Here is a 26,627-nt window from a genome sequence, read left to right as displayed (position 1 = left end):
GCTACAGGTTACTACAACGGCAGAGAAGGCAGAGGGGGGAAGGTATCAAAGGCTCCCATTTACTGAGTGTGTTTCATGTGCCAGGCACTCAACTACGCATAAAATGCACAACAACCGCATGAGGAGGTATGCTGAGTTAATAATGTCCCTCTAAAGCTCATGGCAACCCAGAACCTCAGAGTCTGACCTTATTTGGAAATAGGGTCTCTGCCAATATAATTAGCTAAGATGAGGTCATACTGGATTAGCTGTTGTTTAGTCACTAAGATGTGTCTGTCTCTTTGCAACCCTGTGGACTGTAGTCCACCAGGCTCCTCTGTCCATGGGATTTCCCAGCAAAGAATACTGGAGCAGGTTGTCATTTCCTTCTCCAGGGGATCATCCAGACTCAGGGACTGAACCCGTATCTCTTGCACCTCCTGCACTGGCAGGCAGATTTTTTTACCACTGTCCCACCTGGGAAATCCTACTGGATTAGAGTGGGCCCTAAATCCAATGACTGGTATCTTCAGCAGAAAACTGAGAGGTAGATTTGGTCACTAAGACCCAGAGAGAAGCAGCCGGTGATGATGGAAGGCAGAGATTACAGTGATGCTGCTACAAGCCAAGGAACAGCAAGAAGTGCCAGTAAAACCACCCGACACTAGGAAGAAGCAGGGGACGCCTCCCCCTCAGAGGCTCTAGAAGGAGCCAGTGCTGACGGCACCTTAATTAGGACTTCTAGTCTCCTGAACAAGAATGTCCTTGTGTCATGTAAAACCACCCAGTTTATGGCAATTTGCAGCCCTAAGAAATACAGGAGGGCACATCATCACCTGCATGTAACAGACAAGAACACAAGACCACTGGTCCAAGATACGCCGCCTCTAGGTGGTGGAATCAGCATGTGAGCCCCAACCCGACCCAGGGAAGAGAAGCCACTACAGTGACGAGAATAATTAACACACATATAGCACATGGTATGCCAGGAACCTTTCTCATTGCTTCTGATGTATTATGCCACTTAATCTTCATAAACATATTAAGCTGATACTATTATTGTCCCCACTTAGCAGAGGAGAAAACTGAAGCAACCAAAATACTAATGAGGGACTTCCTTGATGGTTAAGACTCTACACTTCCAATGCAGAGGAGGCAGGTTCGATCCCTGGTCAGGGAACCAAGACCCCATGTGCCATGGGGTGTGGCCAATAAAAAAGGGAGTGGGGTGGGTCATGAACTCACCTAATGTTAAGGGACAAGTAAGAGACAAAAAAATAAAACATGAGAGAGAAAGGAGTTATGGCTGGTGGTTTAGCACGAAAGCTAGACCCAAGCTTGGGGTGGGGGGCAGGGGCTAGGCTGGTCTTACCGTCCGTCCAGGCCTCGTGGATGGAGGCCTTCTGCCGGAACTTCTCTGCCAGGTGGTCGAGCCGCTCCAGCCTCCGGATCTCATTCAGCAGCCACTCCTCATAGCCCTTCTCCGCCTGCTCCAGGCAGCCCCATGCGTTGTTGATGTCCTGCAGGGATGGGAGGCACAGGGTCAGCCCACCTGGCCCCCGAGCCCCCACGGCTCCTTCATACATTCCAGGAGGAGCCTCCTCCCCACCCAGTCCCCCTGGTATGACCTAGGGTTCCTAGGCACCAGGCCTCCTGGGTAGGGAAGTGGGTCCATGCTGCTATGGGGCGTTAGCAGTGCATCCCAGTGGGGAGAGAGCCCAAGGCCCTCTGGGCACCAAGACTGGCTTCTGCCAGGATTCTGAGCAACCACAGAGGTCACAGGGGCAGCCAGGGAGACAGAGCAACAAACTGAACAAGGCAGGCAGGGGTGGGAGCCTCCCAGCCTCCTCATGTTTCTGGGTTTACTCATGGGCTCTGGGCAGTAGCCATCCCAGAGTCACCCAGAGATGGTGACAGGTAATGAGCACAAACCCACAGGCGTTCAGACATGGAGCTGCCCTCTACAGTTAGCACAAGGACACCCCCGGGCAGTGACAGGCTGATCGGACTCGTGTGCCACCCAGGTCCTCGCCATGTGCCAGGGGCCACACTGCATCTGCCACAGGAGGGGCACATTAAAGCACGGAGCGCCACCCACCCCCAACACCCCGCCCCTGTCAAGCAGCAGCTCCAGCCATATAGAAGCTGCTGACTTGGCCTGGAATCTGTAAAAGGACCACAGTTTTCCAAACTGCATGCACAACGTCAGGCCTTTCTCTACTCCCCCAGGGTCCTCCCTCCTTCCACTGCTGTTTACAAGTTTCTCCCAGCCCCTTCCACGCTTCCCTTATGTGCCTGTGTCTCCTTGTCAACTCTCCTCTGCAAAGTACAAAAGCTCTATCCTGGTCAATTTTTTATTTTAAAATTTTTGTTTGCATGTTTCTCTGGCTCATATCTCAAGTCCTGGGGAAAGGGTAAACAGGGAGGAATAACAAAAAATGACAAAAATGAAAAAAAGTTATGACATGGAAAGCTGGTCACGATATAATTAGTTATTTCTTTCCTTTTTTTTGGTCATGCCATGTAGCATGGGGGATTTTAGTTCCTCCACCAGGGATTGAGCCTGTGCCCCCTGCACTGGAAGCGTGGATTCCTAACCACCAGGGAAGTCCCTGTAAGTTCTTTTTTCTAAGCAGCTTATTAAATAAAAGATGCTTTCGGATTCCCTTTAAAATCACATTTACAGAGTCTAAAAGAATCTCTTCTCCCCAAAATCTTTAAGTTGATCCTGGGTAGGAAGATTATGAAGAATTTCTATTTTCTATATTTTACTTATTTACATATTTGAAACTGTCCTACCAAAAAAAATCTATTAAGGTATTAAAAAAAAAGTTTTTAAGTGCTAAAAAAGATTCCATGGAAGTGAAAATTATCCTTTTAGCTCCTGAATTATGCTCTGTTTGGGTCAACATGTCAAGTGGGGTTTTGTTGGCAGAGATGACTCTTTGAGGGGTGGGGAGGAAAGTGCTGGGGCAGATCCAAGCAGATGAGCAGGTGTCTGGAAAGGGCAAGTATGACCCGGCGTGGGGAGGAGAAAGGGGGCTCTCTCTATGGGGCGAGGGGGAGCCCCACCTGGCCGAGTGTGGGCTGGAGTCCGGGTGGTCACCTGGGAGAGAGAACCCATCCCTGGAGCAGTGTGGGCAGGAGATGAGCACACGCCCCGCCCCCGCCCCGCCCACAGTGCGTCTTTTGCCGGCGCCTGGGAGCGGCTCCGGGTTGGGGCAGTCCGGGTGCTCACCGAGACCATCCTGCCCTCGGAGGGCATGAAGGCGGGCCGGTTGCTGAGGCGCAGCTTGGTCTGCAGCGTGTTGAAGTTGATCTCCAGCTGGCACTTCTCCTGCACCTTGGGCGGCTTGTGAAGGCGCCGGTAGTCCCGGAAGTCCTCCAGCTTCTGCTGCATGGCGTGCATGGTGTTCTCGGGTGCCCGGTTCTCCAGCCATGGGATGGTGCGGCGGATCCACTCCAGCAGCTGTGGAGGGAGAAGGGGAGGACGCTGGGAGGGGGGCCGCATCTCTCCTGAGGGCACACTCTTTCCCAACCATCACCCCAGGCCGTTCCCAGGCCACAGGGCCAGGCTGCCTCTGAGAATCAAAGGCTCCATGACGCCTGGCCACTAGGATATATCAAACCACAGCCAGCATCACTCAACCTCCCTGCTCCCCAAGGGGAAACCTGGGGGCAAGATGGCTCAACTCAGCAGGAGACCCGAGCTCTAGTTCTTCATCTACTACCTGGCTGGGCCTCAATTTCCCTATCTTACCATGGAGGGGTGAATGGTTGCTGGCCAGAGGCCCTGCCATCTGACCTTTGAGGATTCTAGAATGTGGGTCCTTGACTCAAAAGAGAAAAGGTTGCAGAGGACAGCCTGAATTTTGTTTCTTCAATGAGGTGACGGGGGGTGGAGGAGTGGAAACGATGAGAGGAAACTCGTGATCCCCTGCAACTGGATCACGTGGCCCAGACTAACTCATCTGAATAATGATGACGAGCTAAGTCATCACGGGATTAAGTGCTGTGACCGTCCCCACCAGTGGCGGAGGACATAACCAAAGCATGGTGAGCTTCTGTGACTTGCCAAGGTGACCGAAGTAGGGCAGGGATTAAATCCAGGCACTGGGACCCCAGAACCTGGGCTCTTACTATGCTGGGGGACAGTAAGTCCACCAAGAGGCCGGGCTAAGCTGTTCAGGGGCTGAATTAAGGAAGGAGCAAGTGGTGCTCTAACCCAAATGCAGTCAGTGGCAGAACAGCAAACCCATCCTGTCCCCCCCCGTCCTCTGGGGGGGCCCAGCCGCTAAGCTAGCCTGAGCCAGCCTGATTTATCCCTGGTTCACATCCTCTCAGAACTGCACGCTCCTTTTAAGTTCAAACGAAACTCCCAGAGTAACAGTACACTGGGCCCAAAAGGCCTCTGAGGTCTCTTGGCACAGCTTTCATTTGTCAAGTGAAAAAAAATCAAGAGCAGAGAGGTGATAGAAAAAGCGTGGAACTCAGCTCTTCAAAGTCCCGACTGGCCCCTGACCCACCCCCACCCCCGATCTCTGGGGGAGCCCAAGCCGCCCTCGGTCAGCTGCTGTGATGAGGGGCAATGCCCAGGCTGGGACTATGCCCAGAGATGGATTTGGAGGAATGGATGGGTACTGCAGGCTCCCTGGTCTCTCAGGACAGGGTGGCAAGGCCTTGCCAGGGCCAGACCAGGAGAACCCAAGGGTACCCACGTCGCTGGCCAGCTTCTCGTAGTCCTCCATGAGCTGCTCGTTCTCCTGGTTGACGGCCAGCACCTTGCAGATGCGATTGGCTGCTGTCTCGGCCTGACAAGACAGAGAGGGTGGTGGTCAGCGTCGCAACAGCGGGAGCGCCTGGCACACGCCTGCGCCAATAAGGGCTCCTCCCACCCCTGCAGCATCACATGGCTGGAAGGCAGCTCCCAAGACTTTGAATTCACAGGCTCCTCATCATCCTCTTTACCAGCCCAGGCTGAGTCCCACAGAGCAAGTGAGCACACACAAAGACCTAAGTGGCTGAACTGGGGGCCCCTGGAGAAAAGACTGTAAGTTTGAGATCCAACATGTATGTTGGGAAGAAACTAAGTCAATGGTTGATATAATTGAGATGCTGAGCTCAGGTGGAAGGTGAGAAAATCTATGCCCATCCTGGAATTCCAAGTAGAGACCCTGGGACTCCCAAGGTTCAGGCTCTCAGACTGGTTCTGCCAGGATTTTGGAGATGCAGGAATTTAAATCTGGGCATCCTAGAATAAGGTGGTGAGAGGGAGTGGGGCCTCTCAGGATCCTTGCAGAATCTCAAGGCTCCTGGCCCAAAGAACTTTAGAGAAGATGCAGGAATTAAGAATCAACCCAGCATAGACAGGATGCCCAGAAAGCCACCCTGGGCACCTCTGGGAAAGGTAAACACACATCCCACACCGAGTGCTGGGCCAGCAGACACCTGAGGTGGGCCAGGTGGCAAGAAGAATAAAAGACTGAATGGCAATCAGATGCAAAGGCCCAGAAACCCAGGGGACACGGCTTCTCTGGCTCAGAGGGCCCTCTGCACCTGATGCCAGCAGGGACTTGGCTCAGGTGATCTCTAAATATAATTCCCGTTCACAGTCCTAACCCAGCTCCAAGGGGAGGGGAACTCGAAGCCATCTGGGCCCTGGGATAGGAAGGAAGATAGCCTGAGTGTGGCAGCAGGCAATCATGACAAGTAGACAGATACACATCCTAGGGCCCAGGAGAAGGGTGACCCTGCAGATGGCAAAGGTTGAAGAGGGAGAAAGATGGGACCTTGAACCCACTTGATGAACAATGGGTTTCAAACTGCGGCAAGATAAACTGAGTTTAGGCATCAGGAAGAAGTTCCTGAGAAAGAGGGTGCTTTCATTTGGGAAGGAATGACTGAGAAGATGTAAATGTTTTTTTCCTCGTGGAATTCTTCAAATAGGACACACACCCACCAGACCACGTGATGCGTGGGTGACTGTGCCGGGAGGTATGTGCACGAGGGCAGGATGAGATCACCATAAAGGACCTTTCAAGCTCAAAGTGAAGACATACCCTCCACGGCAGGGTGTCAGGGTGGGTGAGCCTCCAGCAGGGCAGCTGTGGCTTGACCGCGCAGCAAGGAGCTGGGAGTCCCAGGTCTCAAGAAACGGAGACAAGCCATCACATCCTTAGACCCTCACCCCCGGCCCCGCCACCTAACTGTCCTGGAGATGCTAAAGCCACTTCTCAACAGGACAATCAGGAACCCCCGATTGATCATCCTTCCTCTTAAGAACCAACAGGCAACCGTGGGGAATCCCAAGAGGTGACGAGGAGGGAAATGCCTCCCCGGACCTGTCTCAGAAGATGAGAGGCCACAGAACAAGTAGGGTCCTGGGCACTGGCTGATGTACCCCATGAATCTGCCCAAAGTCACCAGAGTTGTTTCCCAAAGGCTGGGGAGGGGGACCCTGGCAGAGGCCAGTGCTCTCCTGTGTGCTGACATGTATGTAAGAACATGGGGTGGCTGCAAAGTCCCCGGCCCAAAGTGCTGACCGAGCAGGTAAGAATCGCAGGCAAGAGTCAACATCGCTGTGACAGTTAATGGATCAAGCCCGCCTTCACCTTGTTATCCTCTGATTCATCTTGAGATCCTAAGCTTGGAAGACATAAACTTTGATTTGTGGGCCAATTTGCAGACTTGATGGACTGAATGAGGCCTGCATGCTCATGGGATTCTGGAAGACGTGACTTCTGGGCCTCAAAAGCCTCACCCGCCCCTCAGAGCCGGCTGTCTGATCCAGGGTCAAAGGGGGCTCCTCTTGGATAAAGTCTGGGGAGTTTCCGGGTGGGCCTTCTGGGGACTTTTTACAAAGATCATCGATGGGCTGAGAAAATATTTTATGGAAACAGGCAAAAGGGTGACTTCCAAGTACCAAAGGAAAAAATTTCTGACCCTTCCATGGAAAGTATTTTTATGTTTTTTTTATGACCCACTATTTGTATTACTAAACAGTGTCATACAAAACAATGTGCTTAGTTTTACATTAGTTGTTTCCAAGTTAGGGCTTCCCTTGTGGCTCAGGTAAAGAATCTGCCTGCAACGCGGGAGGCCTGGGTTCGATCCCTGGGTCAGGAAGATCCCCTGGAGAAGGGACTGGCTACCCACCCCAGTATTCTTGGGGCTTCCCTGGTGGCTCAGACGGTAAAGAATTCTGCCTGCAATATTGGAGATCTGGATTTTTAAGTTATGGATTATTATTCCCAGAGCACTTAGCTACCCCCAAATGAAACCCTTGCTATCCCAGGTCAAACTGAAAGGAAGCAGCTTCAATGATGGTGACATCAAACAGCCAAATGTGGCCAAATGAACCCCATGGCTCTGCCACCTGCCACCCACAGAGTCATGCGAATGCCAAGAAGATCTCATCTGCGACACTTTTAGTCAAAAAATTCCCAAATCTAGCTAGAATTGCCCATTTCCTTCCTCCCACAGCTTCCTTCGGCTCAGCCTTCCTTCACGATCCAAGTGAGTTCCCTGCCCTGGTGTTCCTGCCAGCAGCACCCCCAGACGCCAGTCGCCAACTCTGGCTTCACCCCTACTCCCTGTTCCAGCTTGCAGGATGAGACCCAGACCAGTGCTAACTTGCTCTCCCTTTGAGGCTGCATGGTCACACCACGAAGCTACCCACAAACCGTAACCGCCTTCCTCAACCTCCCCGAGCCTTTCATTTGCAGAACTCCCCCACCACTCAACCCTTAAGACCCTCAGGCTCAAGTGTCTCCTACTCAAGAAAGCCTCCATGGGGCTTTCCCTAGTGGCTCAGTGGTAAAGAATCTGCCTGCCAATGCAGAAGACATGGGTTCCATCCCTGGTCTGGTCAGATCCCACATGGCACAGGGCAACTAAGTCGGTGTGCCATAACTACTAAGCCCATGTTCTAGAGCCTGGGAGCCACAACTATTGATCCTTGAGCTGCAGCTACTGAAGCCCTAGCACCTAGAGCCCGTGCTCTGCAACAAGAGAGGCCACCACAATAAGAAGCCCTCACTGCAACTAGAATGTAGCCCCCGCTTGCTGCAACTGGAAAAAAGCCTAAGCAGCAATGAAGAGCCAGCACAGCCAAAACTAAAAAAAAAAGCAAGCAAGCAAGCAAGAAAGTCTCCATGTCCCACAGCCCTGCAGCAACCCCTCCCCTGCTCAGGTCTGAAGCACAGCAGAGATTAGACCACAGCATTGTGAGCTTCTTTTATTAAAAGTTTTCCCAGATGGACCATGAATCTCCCGAGGGCAGGTACAGGATTTCTTTGCCTTAGAAGATTCACAACCGACAGATGACAAATGGAATGATGCAAACAGCATCATCTACTTCTAAGAGCATCCAGAACCCCACAGCAGATCCAGTTCACACCCTAAAGGGCTGTTTTCTCAGAAACAGTTCACAGGCCATGAACATTAAAGCAACAAACAAAACAAAATCTGGTTGCTCACAACACCTTCTAAATCCCTACGGAGAAGAAGAAGAGAGAGGAGAGGCTGAGAAAGAATTAGAACCTAAACCAGTGCATCACACAGAAGCTGGTCTCATCTGACTAGGAACGTCAATCACACACACACACTCGTATCCACACAGGCACACAAATACATATACACAGGCGTGCACACGTCCTCCAGACTTGGCTGCCTTTCTAGTTCCACTGCCCAAGGCTTGACAAGAGAAGGACAGTGGAGAGGACGCAGGGCACCAGACACGGGTTTCAGGAGACTCTCCCACATTGGCTTCAGACACAAGACAGTCAAGAAAGGAAGAGGGTAGGAAAGACTCCTCCTCCTTCCACGGGAGAGGGGTAAGAGTCCCCGCCCACCAGCCCGCTCGGCTCTAAGCAGTTGCCTGAATCCTTCGAAGTGGGTTGGCAGGGGCAACTCTGGGTGAGGCCCCCAACCCAGGACACGAAAGGAACACCACCCACACCCCCAGCCCCATACCCCCCAAGCTGATGACGCTGTCCTCAGATACGGACCAAAGTAGCATGAAATGACTGCAACAAGGATGAGTGAGAGGGAAGAGGGCATGGGGAGGAGGTGGTATGAGATTTGGGAAGGAGAATAGCAGGCTGCTACACACGTGCACACACACACACACACACGCACACGCGCGTGCACGCGGACACCCACACAGGCACAAGCTCCCTCCCGAGCATCATCAGCCAGGACACAGGGAAGGCTCCAGAGACAGGGAAGGCCAGTGTTAACAGGCATGAAGCCCAGGACAGAATCCTGCAAGAGCAGGAGAGGAGGAGGAGTTGGTGGAAGGAGAGTTGGAAAGACCATGGCAGGCAGCTCAGCCTAGCTCTGGGCGCGGGCAGGGCTCCATGCGGTTCTTGGGGCTGGAGGTCCCCCGAGACAAGTAGATAGATGGTGCTCACGTCCTGCCTAAAAGGTGGGGTGTAAGAGGGGCCAGAAGAAGTTGACAAGAAAGAGCAGCAGCAGAGATGGGACAAAGAGAAAGAAGAAGAAGCAAGATGCAGACCAGAGAAGAGGCTGGAAAGGTCTGGGCCTCCTGGGGGGGCAGGGACACCCAGAATAGGGAGCCTCCAGGCAGGGCTGTTTCCTGCCAAGCAGCGCCCATGAGACCTGGAAGGAAAGTGAAGAAGGTCACGGGTGCCCATCCAGGCAGGGGATGGGCCTGCTGCTAGCTCACCTCATGCTTTTATGTATAATTTTTTTTTTAAAGGCACCTTTTCCCTCAAGGCAGTTCTATTAGAAAACTGTCATTCTCATTCTGTTAGAAGACATTTTTAGGGCCATTTCCAAGATTATTTTAGTAAAAAATATTCAAATCTTCATGGTCTATGATGTACACGTGGCACCCTTGTACAGTGTGCAACCTGCACCACTGTCCCTGGCAGACATGGGTGGGAAGGATCAGGCAGGACTCTAAGCCCAGGGCCTGGACACCAGGAGGAAGGTAAAAGAATTCTCCCTGCCCTGACTGCTGGGTAATTTTAGAGGGTGATCTTGCTCAAGTAGGAGGGAGAGAGAGAAGTGACAGGGTCCTCAATATTTATGAAAACAAGCAGAGCCCCAAACTGCACTGCTTGGGATAAGGGCTTTCAACTCAGTCCAGGGAAAGAGCTGAGACTTCTTTCCTGTTTGTGGCACCCATTATGCCCAGTGTGTGGGGACAGAGATGCCCAAGGCCATCCAGAAGCGGGCGTTCTCCAGCATCTTTAAGTGTCCTGGCCAAAGTTCAGAGAGCATCCTGCCCTCCTGCAGGACGTCGGGGTTGTGTGTGGGGGGGGTCTTTTCTAATCCTTCCTTTCATTCCAGGGCTGCAGTTCCAAGGGGCTGCTGCTGGAGTATTCGGAGAGGATGGAAGAGGTGGGCAGAAGGGCGCTGGGAGAGTGGGCGAGGCCGAGGGAGAGCTCACCTTCTGCGCACCGAGAAGGCGTGGCCGTGACATGAAACATTAGGTCACGGGGCCTTCCCATCCAGCCTTAGCGTGCCTATACATCTGCACAGAGAAGGAGAAGAGGTTGAGAGGAGAAGGAGGCGGCACAGCACAGAATCAACCCAACAGCCACGGTAGACAGAGAGCACAGACAGACAGACACTGAGAAAATGAGATGCTGGCAGGACAAACGGGACAGGGTGTGAGAGAGTCCAGGCTGAAAGAGCAAAGGTGGGGGCTGGGGAAGGCTGGGGGCAGGGGAAGGGGCATCACCCCATCATGCATTTCAAAACAGGCCACTCAAACTCCATGCAGAGGGCAGGAAATCTGCCTGAGTGTGAGGCAGGTCCAAGGCCCAGAGCTGATAAGGCAAGCCTGCCGCTTGTGGTCACAGCAACCTGGATGCTGTGTTTCTGGGGTCCTGCCTGTGAGGGAGGTCTAGCGGAGGGGCGTCAGCTGCCAGCTAACAGAAATACTCAAATCTTCAGTGTCAATGATTTGAGTGCAGAGCCTGCACCACTGGACTGGAACCTCAGACCTCCCTGAGCAATACTAGGTCAGGACACTGGCAGGGCTCACAGCTGCTCCCCCTTTCCCTCCCTCCCTCCCTCATGTACTGACCCCACCTGGGGGCCCCGGGCAAGATATAGAAGGTGTCAAGGGCCAAGGGGGCTGTGGACAGATTGGCTAAACCACAGTTGTGAGCGGGAGAAAGGGAGGGGCTTCGTGGCACTGCTGCAGGACAGGTCAGTGAAGACAGGAGGTGCCCCTGTCAGATTTCCTCCCTAAGGGCCACCGTGCTGCTCTGCTAAAGCCATAGCTTCAGCAGAGGTGGGCAAGGAGGGCTACTGCCCACGTCGCCTTCCAGGCGCCTCCTGGTTAATTTCACCCATGCCGCCCCTTCCTGCTGAAGTCTGCCATCTGGGTCCCAGAAGGTGAGCTCTTTCCCAGTGTTCTCTGAGACAGCAGATAGAGGAAGATGAGCGAGAGCAGAGAGGCTGGGGTGGGGTGGGGGGTGGGCAGGAGAGGAGCTGAGCAAGAATATGACACGCCACGTTGGCACCGGGGACTGACGCTACTGAAGAGACAGACCGTCCGGACTCTGTCGCCGGGGAGAGGAGGGGTGGGAGGGCGTGGATCGGGCTCAGGCATGAGGTGCGCTGGGCAAGGAAGGAGCAAGGGGCCCCAGGTACCTTCTGGGCTCCAGAGAAGGCGTGGTAGAAGCTGGACACGTAAGTCATGATGGCTTTCTCGTCCGGGCGGGCGGTTCCGACGATGTCTGTCAAGAAAAATCTGGAGTTAAAGCCAGCTGGTGAACACATGATACACTCCCTAATGTGATGGGAAAAGCAGCTCTCAGAACCATAAGTCTTCTTGCCAAGACGCTGAGCCTGGATCTAACCAGCATCTGGCATCAACTTCCACTCACAGGAACACAAGAGGCAGAGGAAGGAGTGAAATGGTACCTGAGGAAGGAAACGAGACAAACCAGAGAAATGGGCGCTCAGAACAGCTGGTCGTCAGGCTACAAGTTCAATGCCAGGAACCAAAGGTGTTGGAGGGAAGAGGGAAATGCTACAGATTAGAAAAGATACAAGAACTAGAACAATGAAATGCCACGTGCACACTCTGGTCAAACCAACTAAAGAGAAATAATGGGGAGATTTTGATTTTGAACCAAGTGGCAGATGTATCCAAGAATTACTGTCCATTTGCTTGGTGTGAAAACTATTTTATGATTGAAAAATAGAATGAAACTATTTCTATTTTTAAGGTCTATATTCTGAAGTATGTAGTAGTGAGATGCTATGATGTGTCTGGGATTTGTTTTAAAATACTTCAACAAGAAGACAAATAGAAAAAAAAAAAAAGTGACAAAATCGCAATAATTGTTCTATCTGGACGGTGGGTATATGGAAGTTCCTTATATTATTTTCCCTTCTTTTGCACATTGGAAAATGTCCCCACAACTTGACAGACATTGTCACAAACTGTACCTTCCATCTCTTCTCCTAAGGGTCCATTCATCTTTCCAAAAAGTCATTAGCATGCCCATAAGTGTTCTTTCTCTCCCTCCCTTTCCCCTGTGAAGTTAGATATGCATATAGACCTCAAACTCAAATCATCTCTTTGAATTACCCATCACTGCAAGCTCCCATGTATGGACATGAAGCACATGTAAATAAACCTTTTTCTCTCCCCTAAACAACAAAGGACCACTGTGCTCCACCCCAACACCCAGCACCCCAACTCCAAGACCAAGATACGCATCACCCTCGGGCAGCCCTTTTCAGCACCAGCTACCACCTCCCCCTCCAAATCTCAAGGTATCTATCTGTGGAATCCCTGAGAGACTAGTGATCCCCAGGCTCCCCAGAAGAGATCCCAGGAACCAGGCCTTCTCCCGTCTGGCCTCAGAGTGCCAAGGCCCAGCCCCTTGGCCGCTGCATGCAGCTGGGAGAAAAGCCGAAGGCTCAGAGGGAAGGGCCTCTCACCTTCTGCATCCAACATCTTGGGAATGTCCAGGTACTTCTCCGCTACATCGAAAGCTGTGTTCAAGTTTGTCAGTGGGTCATCCTAGGGGAGAAGAAGAAGAGGCGGGTGAGAAGCACAAGAAGTTTCTGGATGCCCCCACTGCATGATCATCAAGACTCGGGGGCAAGCGGGTACTGCTGTGGCCCCTCCCTGGTTCAGTCCTCAGGGGCCAGCTCTGGGTATAGAAGTCTGGCCTCATGGCCAGGATCTGCTAGCTGGGGGACTTAAATGCCATCTTTCCTCTTCAAGTTGCAGTTTCTTTGTCAAAGAAATAGAGTGAAGAATACTAGCCTGCAGCCCAAGAAAGAATTGCTAAGAAATGCAAGCTGAGACAGGGGCACTGGCCTGGGAACCATCAGTCTTGACTTCTGGTTTCAGCTCTGCCACCAGCCAGCTGGACTGGCAAACAACCTAACCTCAGTCTCCCCATCTGTTACTCAAAAGTTGGACTAGGAGCTCTCAAGCCCCTTTGGTGCTCACATTCCATGAAATTTGGGGACTCCTTCAAATAGCCACAGTCTTCTGACTACATTCTGGCTTCTGCTACCTTCTCAAGAAAACTTATCGGGGACTGGTGAGGAGGTGGAAAAATCAGAACCCTTGTGCACTGTTTGGTGGGATTGTAAAATGGTACAGCTGCTATGGAAAAACAGTATGGAAGTTCCTGAAAAAGTTAAACATGGAACTATATGACATAGCAATTCCACTTCTGGGTCTATATCCCAAAGAACTGAAAACAGGGACTCAAATAATTGTATATCCACGTTCATAACAGCATTATACATGATAGCCAAAAGGTGGAAATAACACAAACGTTCATGGACAGATAGATAGACACAGGATACTATTCTGCGGAAAAAAGAGAAGAGATCCTGAAACGTGCTACAACATAGATGAACCATGAAAACATTAAGCAAAGGGAAATAAGCCAGACTCAAAGAACAAATATTATATGATGCCACTTATACAGGTACCTACTCCTAAATTCCTAGATACAGAAAGCAGAACGGTGGTCTGCCAGGAGCTGGCAGAAGCAGGAGTGGAGAGTGATGGTGTGATGGCTTCAGAATTTCAATTTTGCAAGATGAAGCATTCTGGAGATGGACGGTGGTGGTGTGAATATACTTAATATCACCGAACTGTACACTTAAAAATGCTTCAAGTGGTACTTGAAAAAAAAAATCGTGGAGTATAATTGCTTTACAATGTTGTCTTAGTTTCTGCTATACAACAAAGTGAACCAGCTGTATGTATACAAATATCCCCTCCCTCTCACCCCTCTAAAAGTGGTACTTTTCATATTATGTACATTTGACCAAATTGAAAAAAAAAATTTAATGTGGAAAAAGAGCCACAACTTAGTAGAGAGTTCCTGGCTGGACCTCCCACTCTCTTCTTGGTTCCTAAGCCTAACCTAAAGCAAACTGGCTTTGTCAGCCTGCAACTCAGCTTCTGCATCTGCTAAGGTGAGAATCAAAGGGGACAAAAGGATACATCCATTCATTTGGGACACTTTCAGGAAGAAATTGCTCAAAATAGAGAAGGTGGAGTCCTTCTGGGAAAGCTTCTGACAGTTTCCAGAATGATAAAAACCACTGCCAAGAGGCAGTGGTCATATCCGTCCAAGGCCTTAGGCCATCCTCAGGCCCCGGGTGCGCACGTCCCTACCCTGCCAGATTCCCAGGGACCACCAGGCCCCCATGCCCACCGAAGGAAGTGTTCCCTGGTCAGAGCCCTTGGCTCCCCGCTGTTCCCAAGCTCCAGAGGCTCTGGCAACCTCTGGGCTTTCTGGTAAGAGCCCACGGTTCAGTGGGAACAGGTCTGTGCTAGGATTCTAGTATCGCTATTGCTACTGTATTGAAGAGAAGAGACAGACACAGAGAAACACAGAGAAATGAGCCGGGAGAAATGAAAAGACACGGAGAGGGCAGAGGGTGGGGAGAGAGCTGGCCGAGGATGAGACAAAGGCCCCTGGACTCTCCCTCCCCTAATGGCTGAGGCTCCTGGAGTCAGGGCGGGGGTGTGTGGGGTGAGACTGAAGAGCCACAGTCAGCACAGGCCCCGCTTTACACAGGGTTGGGCACAGCTGTGCATCAACTGGGTGCTGCCTCCCTAGCCCCCCACGCAGGGACCCAGGCACACACACTCCCGTCACCACGGTGCATCCGCTGACCGGCTGGGAGGACTGTGATGATGACGCCTTTAAAAAAGTCTCCATCTCCAGGATTCCCCCACGTCGGCCCCTGTTTGGTTTGGCCGCACACTTTTCAGCTGGGGCGGTGGGGAGTGGGGTGGTGGTGGTGGGTTCTCAAATTGCTTTTTTTCTTTGCAAAGTGGCTGAATTAGAGGGCTGGGATTCCCCATCCCCCGAGAGGTAAGCCGGCCCCCGTCCACATATACCTGGACACAGCTATCACAGGGCCAGTCAGCGGGCTCCCCTCCTTCGGCAGGTGGTGAGCCCCTCCAGAAAGGCAGGGGCCCAGCCTCAAGCTTCAGGCCCAACTTAGGATTTCTGGAGAGTGTGGGAAACTCCACCAGACTCTTTTCTCCCCTCACAAATCCTTTTCGGCAGCCCCCTCCTACACACACATCCCCCCAAACAGAGGGTCTGATGCCACAGAGCAGCTCCTCTACCTGCAACATCAAGCCTGGCATGGCCACGGTGGGCACAGGCAAGGTGGGGGACTTGGCTGAAAACCAAGATCTCCAAGTACTGAGGTCAAGGAGACAAAAACCAGAACAGTCATTCCTAGAAGTCTTTTTTGTCAAGAGATCCAAGCACCTACAGGGGACATTCCAACCTGAGCTCCAGACCGTCTACTGGGGTGGGGTGGGGAGGGCACCAAGGGTGGTCTCTCCCAGGATGCCTGCTCCACGAGGCCTCTTGTGCCGGGATAGGCTGAGAGGGAGGGCAGTGAGTCCAGTCAGAGTGTCCTGGACGGCCCTCTCCAAGGTCAGGCCAGTGTCCTTTAACCAGCCCGGACGCTAAGAACCACCATGAAGCTAGACACACAGCTCCCACCTCCCGGTCTGCTCCTCAACACAGACGCTCAAGAAAATCCCCCAGCAGCTTCACGCCAAAAGCGCAAATGAAATCAAGCGGCAACAAAATCCCCTCCAACTTTCGACCAGGAGGGAAAGCAGATCCCTGGGGGGGACCTGCCCAGGACTGCGCAGCACATCTCAGACAAGGCTGGGATACACATCTCTAAGGACGTGAGAATCTAAAATTAGGAAAGTAAGGCACGCACCTTGGGAAACCCAGAAAACCAGAACGGGGAAATGCCACTGAGGATCTCAGAACGGGGAAATGCCACTGAGGATCTCAGCATCCTAACAGAATTTCTGTGGCGCTTTTGATGCCTTTCCTGGCAGGTTGGGCATGTTGGCAAGCATATACACACTCAAGGAGCCCTGATGTAAGGTGTTTTCCTCTTACTTCCAGAGGGGCCGTCTCCTAGGCTAGTCTAAGACTGACACGCTCTCACGCTGGGCTGTGGGCTCTCAGAGCAGGTGGCCCAGTCCCGCCCTTCCCCCACCCACCCCAGGGGGACCAGCTGGGTGGGAGCTGGCGGGGACAGGTGGGAGGGTCAGGCGAGCACACAAACCTTCCGCAGCTTCCCATAGTCGATCAGCTCAGGCCGGTGTCGGTGGATCAAGGCACAGAAGCCGAGGCCGTCCTTCCAGCTGCCCAGGGGAGAGGTGGTGGGGGGTGGCCAGAGGGTGAGTGGAGCCAAGCACTCAGGGCAAAGTGCCAAGCAGGGATCTCATTTTTTCCAGAGATGAACCCACAACCCCTCGGAGCAGGAGTTGGGAGAACAGAGTGGGAAGGAGCCTGCTTGCTGCCACAATCCCAGGCACCGGGTTAAGGCTCCATGGGGTTTGGTGAGTTGTCACGTCCCACCCAAGCCTCCCACCAAGGTCTGGGGCCCTTGTCTGCTCTGTTTCAGAGCCCCAGGCTAGAACTCTCCGGACACTCTCCTGAGGGGGCTCCAAGAGCTTCAACCCAAGATGTATCAGGCAGCAGCCAGAACAGAGTGGGCCTCGAAGGGCAACACTCCCTTTCCAGAAAAGCGACTCCTTCCCCAAGGCTCTGTGTTCTGTTCCAGAGCAGAGACTGACCCAGCCCAGGAGCCCCAGGGGTCCTTGGGGGAAGCAGCCTGGCTTCTGCAAGAGCCCCTCAGCCCCCTGCCACGCACCTTATGTGGAAGTTCTGGATGTTGACGTTCTTGTAAGGGGCTGTCTTTCTCTGACACCACAAGAGAAGCCCTTCCTTCGCTGAAGTCTCTGTGGGGAAGGGGATGACGGGCAGAGAGGTCAGAGTCTGGCTTGTGGAAGGAGGGTGTGGGCTCCTTAAGGACCCCTGTGACCACAGGGTCCTTCACACGGGGGTCCACACAGAGACTCCTAGATTTCAACCCTGCTGCTTCTAGGCCATTAAATCTATTTCCTGGACAAAGTTTGAGACGTTATTTGAGACACAGAAGTAAGCCAGGTATCATTTCAGAACTGGCCACCTGATACATTAAAATAATGAGAAAATGGCCTTTCAAACTTTCAGACTCTCTCCCCTTCACTCCCTTTTATGCAAGAAATAGCAACAACACAAAATTAAGTCGGCAACCTCTGTCGGGCAGCCACTTTGGGGAGGAAGGGTTGACTGGTCTGTGAAATCTGAAATCTAGGACTCTTCAGACAGGGAGGGCCCGTGTGCCCTGTGGATTGCACACAGTCATGTAAGAAGAAAGCATTAGGACTCCCAGTCACATTTACTGTTCATCTAAAAAGAAAAAACAAGGTCTCCTCATATTTAATGCATGGATCGACACTGCTGCTGTGTGTAAAGCAGACAGGTGTCAGTAAGTAGGGCAGGTATCTGAGGGAGCCCCAGAAGCTTCCGGCCCGGGAGGGCCGCAAACCACACTGCCCCCATGTGTTCACATCTGTGAATAGCAGCTCGCGGTACTCAGTGAAGTGGGTTTCAGTTCACAAAATGGACTTTAAAATGACGCTCAACAATTCCTGCAAAGATAATATAGTAATTCAAGCACAAGAAAATGATAAAAATCTTCAAAGCTAATGCTTCCGCTTTTAGTTCAAGCTCTTTTCAGCAAGATAAAAACAACTATTTACTCAGAGCTGACAAGAAGTCTACCCAAAAGAATAAACTCATCAAGAAAGCTATTTGAAAACCAGATTTGTATCTATTACCATGAACAAGAACCCTAAGCAACTACTGTGGGTATCTATTTAGTCACTTCAGCCCTAATAACCAGGTATCTATAAACCAAACTTAAGACCTTCACATTGCTGTATCACTGTCAAACCAAGATTCCCATAACAAAGCAATTTAATCCACACTGTCCTCATTAAAAATTAATTTCTAGGCCATTAAAATGAATTTTAAAAAATACTTTAAAAATACCTCCAATCTCATCTTTTAAAAATCTGGTTTGATGTGTTTGTATAGCAATGGTGGTGGTGGTGGTTTAGGCGCTAAGTCACGTTTGACTCTTGCGACCGCATGGACTGTACCCTGGCAGGCTCCGCTGTACTCGAGAATTTACCCAGGCAAGAATACCAGATTGGGTTGCTATTTCCTTCTCCAGGATATAGAAATACATGAATATAATTTGCTGAAAAATAAATACACACCTATCAGACATAAAGGTCAAAAACTGCGGGAGTGTGAAACCAAAAGTTTAGAGAGACCACGGCCCCAGACCATGGTGGCCCCTTGCGGACGTGCAAGGTGGCCACCAGAGGGTGCTATGGGAGCAAAGTGGAGGCCCTGTCTCTCTCATGGCTCTCTCCTGACTGCTATTCCCCTACTCTGGGATTTGACAACCCCAGAGCAGTGGTTCCAGTACACTTCCCCACAGCCATCTCGGGCTTTCTCAAAGTGAGGAGGCCAACGCAACTCTAGGGGCCAGCACTCCAGTTTTTACTTGTCTGTAGACTAGGAGAGAGCGAGGATGCCATCGATAGACAAGCGGCCCAGGATGCAGCTTGCAATGGACCTCTTGCCCCATGGATCAGCGAGGAAGATGTGATGGTGAAGGCATGGGAGAGGTGGAAGCCTGGGGACAGCATGGAGCAGAGCAGAAGACCTACCTTCCACAGAGATGTCCTGGATGGCAAAGCGGAGGATGATGGTCCAGATCATGCCCAGGGTCATTTTCACATTCCCATCCACGATTTCTACAGAAACAGCAGCAGGACACGTTAGGATGGGTCTCAGCAGGGACAAAGGTCACATTTCCTGAGTGCTCACATCACTCTGTGCACCACTTAGGAAGTCAAAGGCCACACATTCCACTTCTAGAGGGAAGTCAAAAAGTCAGCACAATTATATATCGCAGGTGCCAGGAGGGAAGTCTATTTGGGGGTGTCCTGGGGGACCAGGAGAGTGTGGTCAGTTCAACTGGGTACAACAGGAAAGGCAACAGAGAAGGGGGCATCTTGAACCTGGGCAGTGTCCACAAGCCTAACAGAGAAGAGGGAAAGGACTTCTACGCCATCGCAAATGTCCTGGCACCTCCAGAGAGGAGGACCTCTGGGCAAGCACAGCTCTCACAACAGCCACCCACCCACCCACCTGGGAAGTCAGTGCAGGCAACAGAAATTAACCAACCTGACAAAGGTTTACAAACTGCTACTAGAAGGATCCACTAACTCACAAATCAAGTTCATGATGCCATAACTTGGTATTTTTTCATAAAAAAACAAACAGCAGCTTCAAAATCAAAATTAAGAGATACCCCACTAAATTCAATCTAAGCAGCACCTTCTAGGTTTTTATTTTAATGCTATAAATTCTATGAAGTTTTTTTTTGTCCCAGGCTTAGAGGCAGGACATACAAAGATAAATAAGCCCTGTCTTTAAGGATCCTAAAAGATGTAGTCATTTACAGGCTTGGAGACTGAGCAGATAACAGACAGACTCCTTACCTTTCCTGCTCCCAGGCCAGGAGACAGTAACCTGGCCCCGTGGTGAGCTACTCTCAGTTAAGACTCTCGCATCGAAAGAATATCTCATTTTTCCCTCCTGACAACAGTAGATTTGGGGGACACCCAACAAGACCATGAGAAGAGACAACGGCCAAGGACCCCTGATCCCCTGAGCCAACGTCCACTTGGGTTTGCTTCCCACAAACCTTTTAAACAAAGAGTGGATTCCTGTAAGGAAATTAATTCTAATACCTCTTCCCCTTCCACAAAAGAGAGGGCAAAACTGCGTGCTGCTCTGTGACTGGCAAGGTGCAGGCACTGGGCAGTGAGGCCTGGCCCACAGCTGCTTCGGGGGGCAGTGTGGGGGTAAAGTTGCTGAGCCTGCACCAGGGTTCTCAGCAAAGGAAGAACAGTGGCCCCTTTGGGCATGGGACAGGATGTGATTCTTCCTGCTAAGAGGGGGGCTGAAATGTCCCTCCCAGAACTCTAGGCATCAGCAGAGCAATGACCCAAGTCTGAGAAACTCAGTTAGAGAGACAGGGAGCTGCAGCAGCATACAACCATCCTCCTCAACAACTGAGACAGCTGCACACACTCTGCAGAGCATGCTGAGGGGGAAGTGGAGTCAATCAGTCAAGAATCAGTTCCTAAAAGTTTAATATTTTTTATTTTATTTTTTGGCCACATCTCATGGAATGCACGGAGAAGGCGATGGCACCCCACTCCAGTACTCTTGCCTAGAAAATCCCATGGACGGAGGAGCCTGGTAGGCTGCAGTCCATGGGGTCGCTAAGAGTCGGACACGACCGAGAACTTCACTTTCACTTTTCACTTTCATGCACTAGAGAAGGAAATGGCAACCCACTCCAGTGTTCTTGGCTGGAGAATCCCAGGGACGGGGGAGCCTGGTGGGCTGCCGTCTATGGGGTCGCACAGAGTCGGACACGACTGAAGCGACTTAGCAGCAGCAGCAGCAGCATGGAATGCAGGATCTTAGTTCCCCAGTCAGGGCTCCCTGCAGTGGAAGCATGGGGTCTTAACCACAGGACTGCTGGGAAAGCCCCTCCTAAAGGTTTGCTATGCTTAAAATGCTCTTTCACTTGTGACTCCCAACAGTATTGCATCTGTAACATTCAAAGTGCTTATATAAATTGATAAGGTAAAAAAGTCTAAACTCATAATACAGGAGTCGGCAAAGAACATGAACAGACACTTCACAAAACACGAAATACAAACCACCATCTTACAAGAATGTCAAACCCACTTGTAATTAGAGATATACCATTTTCCCAGCTATTAAATGAACAAAGTTAAAAACAAGCAAATACACATAATGATGGTAACGATCTATCGTTAGATTGACAGATCTATCAATCTAATGATAGATAGCCGTGTGGCTCTCACCCTGTGGCTAGAAGTATAAATTAGTTTTAAAGAAACACCTTTTGGGGAAATAATTTGTCAACAGGGAGCAAGGCATCTTGAAGTCGCTCAACTTTTTGAGAGTAAAATTCTCTCTCCAGCCCCAGTCAGCCAGTGGTGTGAAATGTAGATTAAGGCTGGCGTATAAAGGCACCTGCTGCCAGGTTACTTATCATGACCCCACCCTGGAAACCCTGTGAAGGTACAAAATACAAGGTGTGACCAAGTGCAGCCCAGACCCTGCCACTCCCTCTGCTCAAGACGTCCAGGGCGTCCCACCCCACTCAGAGCAGCGGCTGCTGGGGCCTCCGGGACCCCTGTCCCCCTCCCCCTGAAGTCCCACGGCCTCCCTGTTGCTCCCCTCTCCCAGGATATCCCTCACCTCCCTCCTGCCTCCACTCACCCTGCATCTTCTCACTAAGCCCTTCCTGGATCTCCCTCTTTACTCTCCTGCAACTGATACACGTATTTTCTTTCTCGCTCTTCCAGAACATAAGCTCCCTGAGGACAAAGATGTTTTCGTTTTCCAGCACTGCTTGGAGCCCAGAACTGTGCCTGGCACAGAAACAGCCCTCCATCAACGTCTGCTAAACGAACGAATGAATGGAGGACACCAACCACAGACGCCTGAACGGGCAGAGAACACAACAGCATTCAGGCTCCTCGAGGACTGGATGCAGATCTGGAACAGAGCACACTTGTGCTCAACAAACAGATAATTAACACAGCCATTAAAAATCATAATTACAATTTTTTGATGATTTGGAAAAAATCTTTGTAATTACAGAAGACAAAAATCAGGTATTAAATTGTATGGACACCATCTCAAATCAAGGAGAAATTTTTTTTAACATCAAGAAAAAGCTCCAGGTGGTAATGCCTTTCTAGGGAGTCGAGGCTGCAATGCCACTCCCTCTTGACCTGGGGGGTGGAGGGGTGTGTGTGTGTACTCACCCACCCCCATCTGTTGTTCAGTCGCTCAGTCGTGTCCGACTCTTTGTGACCCCATGGACTGCAGCTAGCCAGGCTTCCCTGTCCTTCACCATCTCCCGGAGCTTGCTCAAACTCATGTCCATTGAGTCAGTGATGCCATCCAACCATCTCGTCCTCTGTCATCCCCCTTCTCCTCCTGCCTTCAGTTTTTGCCAGCATAAAGGCTAAATAACCCAGCCTCCTGTTGGCCTTGAGCTCAGAGTCCTCCCAATACCAAGGAAGACAAGACAGCTTCCTCTTTAGGTCTTACCAACTTACTTCTTTTCTCTTCCAGAAATACCCAACCCCTGAGGAGTTTGCTTACTGAATTTTCAACGCCTACCAAGGAAGCAGTTGCATGCCAGAAAACAAAGGAGCCGAGTACAGGCAAAGAGAGCGATTTGTTTTCATCCCCGTGTCCACCTGAGCCCCCCTCACCCTCAAAAACCCTCCCCAGAATGGATCCTTTCACTAGGCAGCTCTATGTTTGGAGTAAGTTTGTCCATCTCACAGGTGTCTTTATGGCTGATACACTGAGTCCAAAAGGGGGGTGCCATGGCTGTAACCGGGCCCCTGGGGGAAACCCATGATGACAGATTAACAAATGTCTGCTGTGGGTGTGGGAAGATGCCATTCCTAAACCACGGCTACCTATGAAGCTGTTCATATCCTGCTTTTACTCAGAACCTGCCTCTCTCTTGGCCCCACTCCAGGCAGGCAGTATTCAGATGGTGGAATCAATGATGCTGAAGAAACTCCATGTGGTAGAAAACTAGACCCTCCACCCTGGGGGGTCACCACTGCCCAGACCAGTGGCCACCATCCAACCTAAGGACAGACACTAAATCATCAAGCCCACTCCCAGGCTCTGGCACCCAAAGCTATCAGGCTTTCCCTGCCTCTAGATTTTAAAATGAAAATTCCTTCTCAGGTGCTCTCATCTGGTTAAATCCCAACCACTCACCCAGGTCAAGTCTCAATCCCATGAAGTCTAGACATTCTAGAACCAAGTATCACACAAGAAATGGATCTATTCTAACCTCTCCTGTGGCATGGATGCTCCTTGCCTCCGACCTCCACCTGAACATCTTTGGGTGTTCACTTTGAACACCTGATGCTTTTCCCAGAGCACCCACTCCATCCCCTAAGGTTCTGTATGTTTTCCACAGTCTGCCTACCCACAGGATCTCCCTTCCAGGCCTGGTGCTTCCCACCAGGGTCAGCCGGAGTCAAGACCTTGTCCCACGTGATCATCCTTCAAAGGTCTGGGGTCTTTCACTGGGGCCCCAATCTGGTCCCCAAGGCTCCCCTGCCAGGATAAATGGCAACGTCTCCTCCCACCCCAATCCCAGGAGAGCTCCTTCTGGGTGATCCATTCCACTGTCTTTGATAGTCTACAGCAGCAAACTTCATTTCATTAAAATAAACAAAACCCTTTCTGGGCCTCATCCGGTTTCCTGGCTCAGCAGCGGGCCGTCCTGGCATGATCTTGGTGCTCGACCTCTTTCTTTTTAGTCGCAGTATAGTTGATTTACAATGTGTTAATTTCAGGTGTACAGCAAAGCGATTCAGTTATACATAGAGACATTCATTCTTTTCCAGATTCTTTTCCCATATAGGTTACTATTAATGCATTGGCTTAAAATGGGAGAGAGGATTTCAAAGAGGGAAGCCTTGGCCTAAAGGTAGCAGGAAGGCTTGGAATGTCTCATTTTAAAAGCAGCTTTAGAAATCTTTCAAGAAGCAACGTCTGTGTTAAGGGAACTAGAAAACTCCAGCCAGCTAGGTTAAGTGACCTCCTGGGAGAACAGAGGTGGTGGTTAGAGTTTATGCCCCTGTCTGGCTGTGCTCCTTACCCCTCTGTTGAGACCACACAGCTAGTGTGACCCGCCACTTCACAGCTGAGGAAAATCAGACGTGAAGGTTCTGTCCTGGACCCCTGCAGAGAGGCAGCAGTGCCCTGGTGATTGGAGAGGTTTAGACTTCAGCTCTGGAGTCCAAACCCCCAGGGTTGAATCTGTGTTCTGCCAAATGGAAGCCACCTGGCCCAGAGCCTGTGGCCAACACACTGCACACTTCCATTCGAGCAGCTCCTCTGAGCCTTCGTTTCCTAGACTGTAAAATATGGCTGGTGATACTACAAGCCTGTCAAAGCATTCTGTCCTGTCTGGCCAGCCACAGATCTGGACCTCAGCAAGTGCTATTCTTGCCCATCTTCTCCTTTCTTCCTTCCCTTTGGTATTCAGTGACACACACACACACACACACGGGCTTCACTGGTGGTTCAGATGGTAAAGAATCTGCCTGCGATGCAGCAACTAACATTACTACCATATATACGTGTGTGTGTGCATGCGCACACGCTAAGTCGCTTCAGTTGTGTCTGACTCTTTGCGACCCCATGGACTATAGCCCACCGGGCTCCTCTGTCCATGGGATTCTCCAGGCAAGAATACTGGAGCGGGAAGCCATTCCCTTCTCCAGAGGATCTTCCAGACCCAGGGATCAAATCCAGTCTCTTATGTCTCCTGCATTGGCAGGCAGGTTCTTTAGCACCACCTGGGACTCTCTCTCTATATATATATATGTATATATATACACACACATATATATATTATGGTAGTTGTTACATTCTCCTTTCTAAAAGTCTGGATTTCTGGCTTCTTTCGAAAAATTCAGAACATCTGGCAACACTGGATATGTATTCCCACTCAGCAACAATTGGTTAGATCTACACAGCAGCTGCCCCGCTTAGAAGAATGTGTTTTTCCCACTTCTCCCCACTCCCCACTCATCCCTACTGTCTCTGGCCCACCTCACACATCCTCCACTTCCCTGCCCCAGGGAGCATCTGAGCTTGTAGCAGACTACCAGAGTGGTAATTTCTTTGGCTTCCCATCCCTGCTTAGCTGAAACTTTTTCTGCCAAGTCTTGATTCCTCCCTAAGAGAACAAACAATTCTTTTCTTCTTTGGTACCTTGCTGTACACAAGCCCTTCAAACATTTACTGAGCACTGACTGTGGGCAGCATGCCACTGGGAGCTGGGGCCACAAGGATGTAGGAGACATGATCTCTGCCTCACAGCTCAGGGGGTGGGACACAAAAGGCACCACCCACAATGACCTCAAGGACTAGCCTGAGTCCCTGATAAGGCAAGGGTCAGCAAGCTTTTCCCGTAAAGGGCCTGATAGGAAATATTTTCAGCTTTGCAGGGATATGGTCTCTGAGACAGTTATTCAATTCTGCCTGCAGCAGGAAAGCAGCCAATAATATGTAAACAAACGGGTGTGGCCGTGTTCCAATATTTACAAAAGCCCGGGTCCGCCAGGTTTGACCCCATGGACTATAGTTTGCCAGCTCCTGTGCTCAAGTTTCTCAGTTTGAGTTTGCTATATCAAATCCCTCAATTTTCAGAAAAAAGGAGGAGGACTTTCAGATCATCAACCAGAGAAAAAGATCAGCTGCTATGGATTTACTTGGAGAAGGCAATGGCACCCCACTCCAGTACTCTTGCCTGGAAAATCCCATGGACACAGGAGCCTGGTAGGCTGCAGTCCATGGGGTCACTAAGAGTCAGACACAACTGAGCGACTTCACTTTCACTTTCCACTTTCATGCATTGGAGAAGGAAATGGCAACCCACTCCAGTGTTCTTGCCTGGAGAATCCCAGGACGGGAGAGCATGGTGGGCTGCCGTCTATGGGGTCGCACAGAGTCGGACACGAATGAAGCGACTTAGCAGCAGCAGCATGGATTTACTGGAACAACACCCCGCACCCTCTGTAAGGAAAGGCCACCCTCTGGGGCATTTCTCTAGTGTCACTCTGGCCTGGATTTGAGTTCCGGCTTTACCACTTGCTGAAGACAGGACTTTGGACAAGTTAATCTTCATTAGGCACATGTTTTCTTTTTGTAAAATGGGGATAACAATTCGAGCCATCTCACAGGGCTATGGCGAGGATGAAATAAGATCCCTGGTACAAAAGGCTTTAGCACAGTGCCTGCTGCAGAGCAAGTGATCAGTAATCACAGTCCAGGTTATATCTACAATGAATGAATGAATGAATGGAGACTGTACTACTCACCTTTTAGTCTCTGGCACCACAGAGGTGCCCAATCCACTGATGAATCCGTGGGACATAGTCCTCATGGGGCCTGGTTATGGTACTTTATTCTAATCACCTTGACCCTCTCCAAGTCCTTCAGAACCGCACACAAGAAACTGTGCCACCTCCTTCTAACCATTAAGAACATGCTAATAATGGTTTAAACTGAACTTTAAACAATTTTTAAAGATTGAAGTATAGCTGATTGACAAGCTGGTGTTAG

General features: G+C 50.9%; 1 protein-coding gene across 9 annotated transcripts in view; it reads right to left on the bottom strand.

Moving 5' to 3' along the window:
* ACTN1 (actinin alpha 1) overlaps positions 1-26,627 on the bottom strand; it is a 98,168-nt gene that overhangs the window by 11,733 nt on the left and 59,808 nt on the right. For all 9 annotated transcript variants that reach the window (XM_086320078.1, XM_086320069.1, XM_086320070.1 and 6 more), the window contains exons 4-11: positions 19,067-19,153; positions 17,152-17,239; positions 16,561-16,639; positions 12,913-12,994; positions 11,611-11,696; positions 4,698-4,790; positions 3,218-3,448; positions 1,352-1,499 (exon numbers count right to left, since the gene is read on the bottom strand). In XM_086320078.1, coding sequence (XP_086176204.1) covers positions 1,352-1,499; positions 3,218-3,448; positions 4,698-4,790; positions 11,611-11,696; positions 12,913-12,994; positions 16,561-16,639; positions 17,152-17,239; positions 19,067-19,153 — 894 coding nt within the window. The remainder of the gene's footprint in view (positions 1-1,351; positions 1,500-3,217; positions 3,449-4,697; positions 4,791-11,610; positions 11,697-12,912; positions 12,995-16,560; positions 16,640-17,151; positions 17,240-19,066; positions 19,154-26,627) is intronic.

This window comes from Bos grunniens, chromosome 10 (assembly GCF_055505025.1).
Source record: "Bos grunniens cultivar Pamir isolate PY7600 chromosome 10, Bosgru_T2T1.0, whole genome shotgun sequence".
In the NCBI taxonomy this organism is placed as follows: Eukaryota; Metazoa; Chordata; class Mammalia; order Artiodactyla; family Bovidae; genus Bos; species Bos grunniens.
This window is presented reverse-complemented; position numbering and strand designations above follow the sequence as displayed.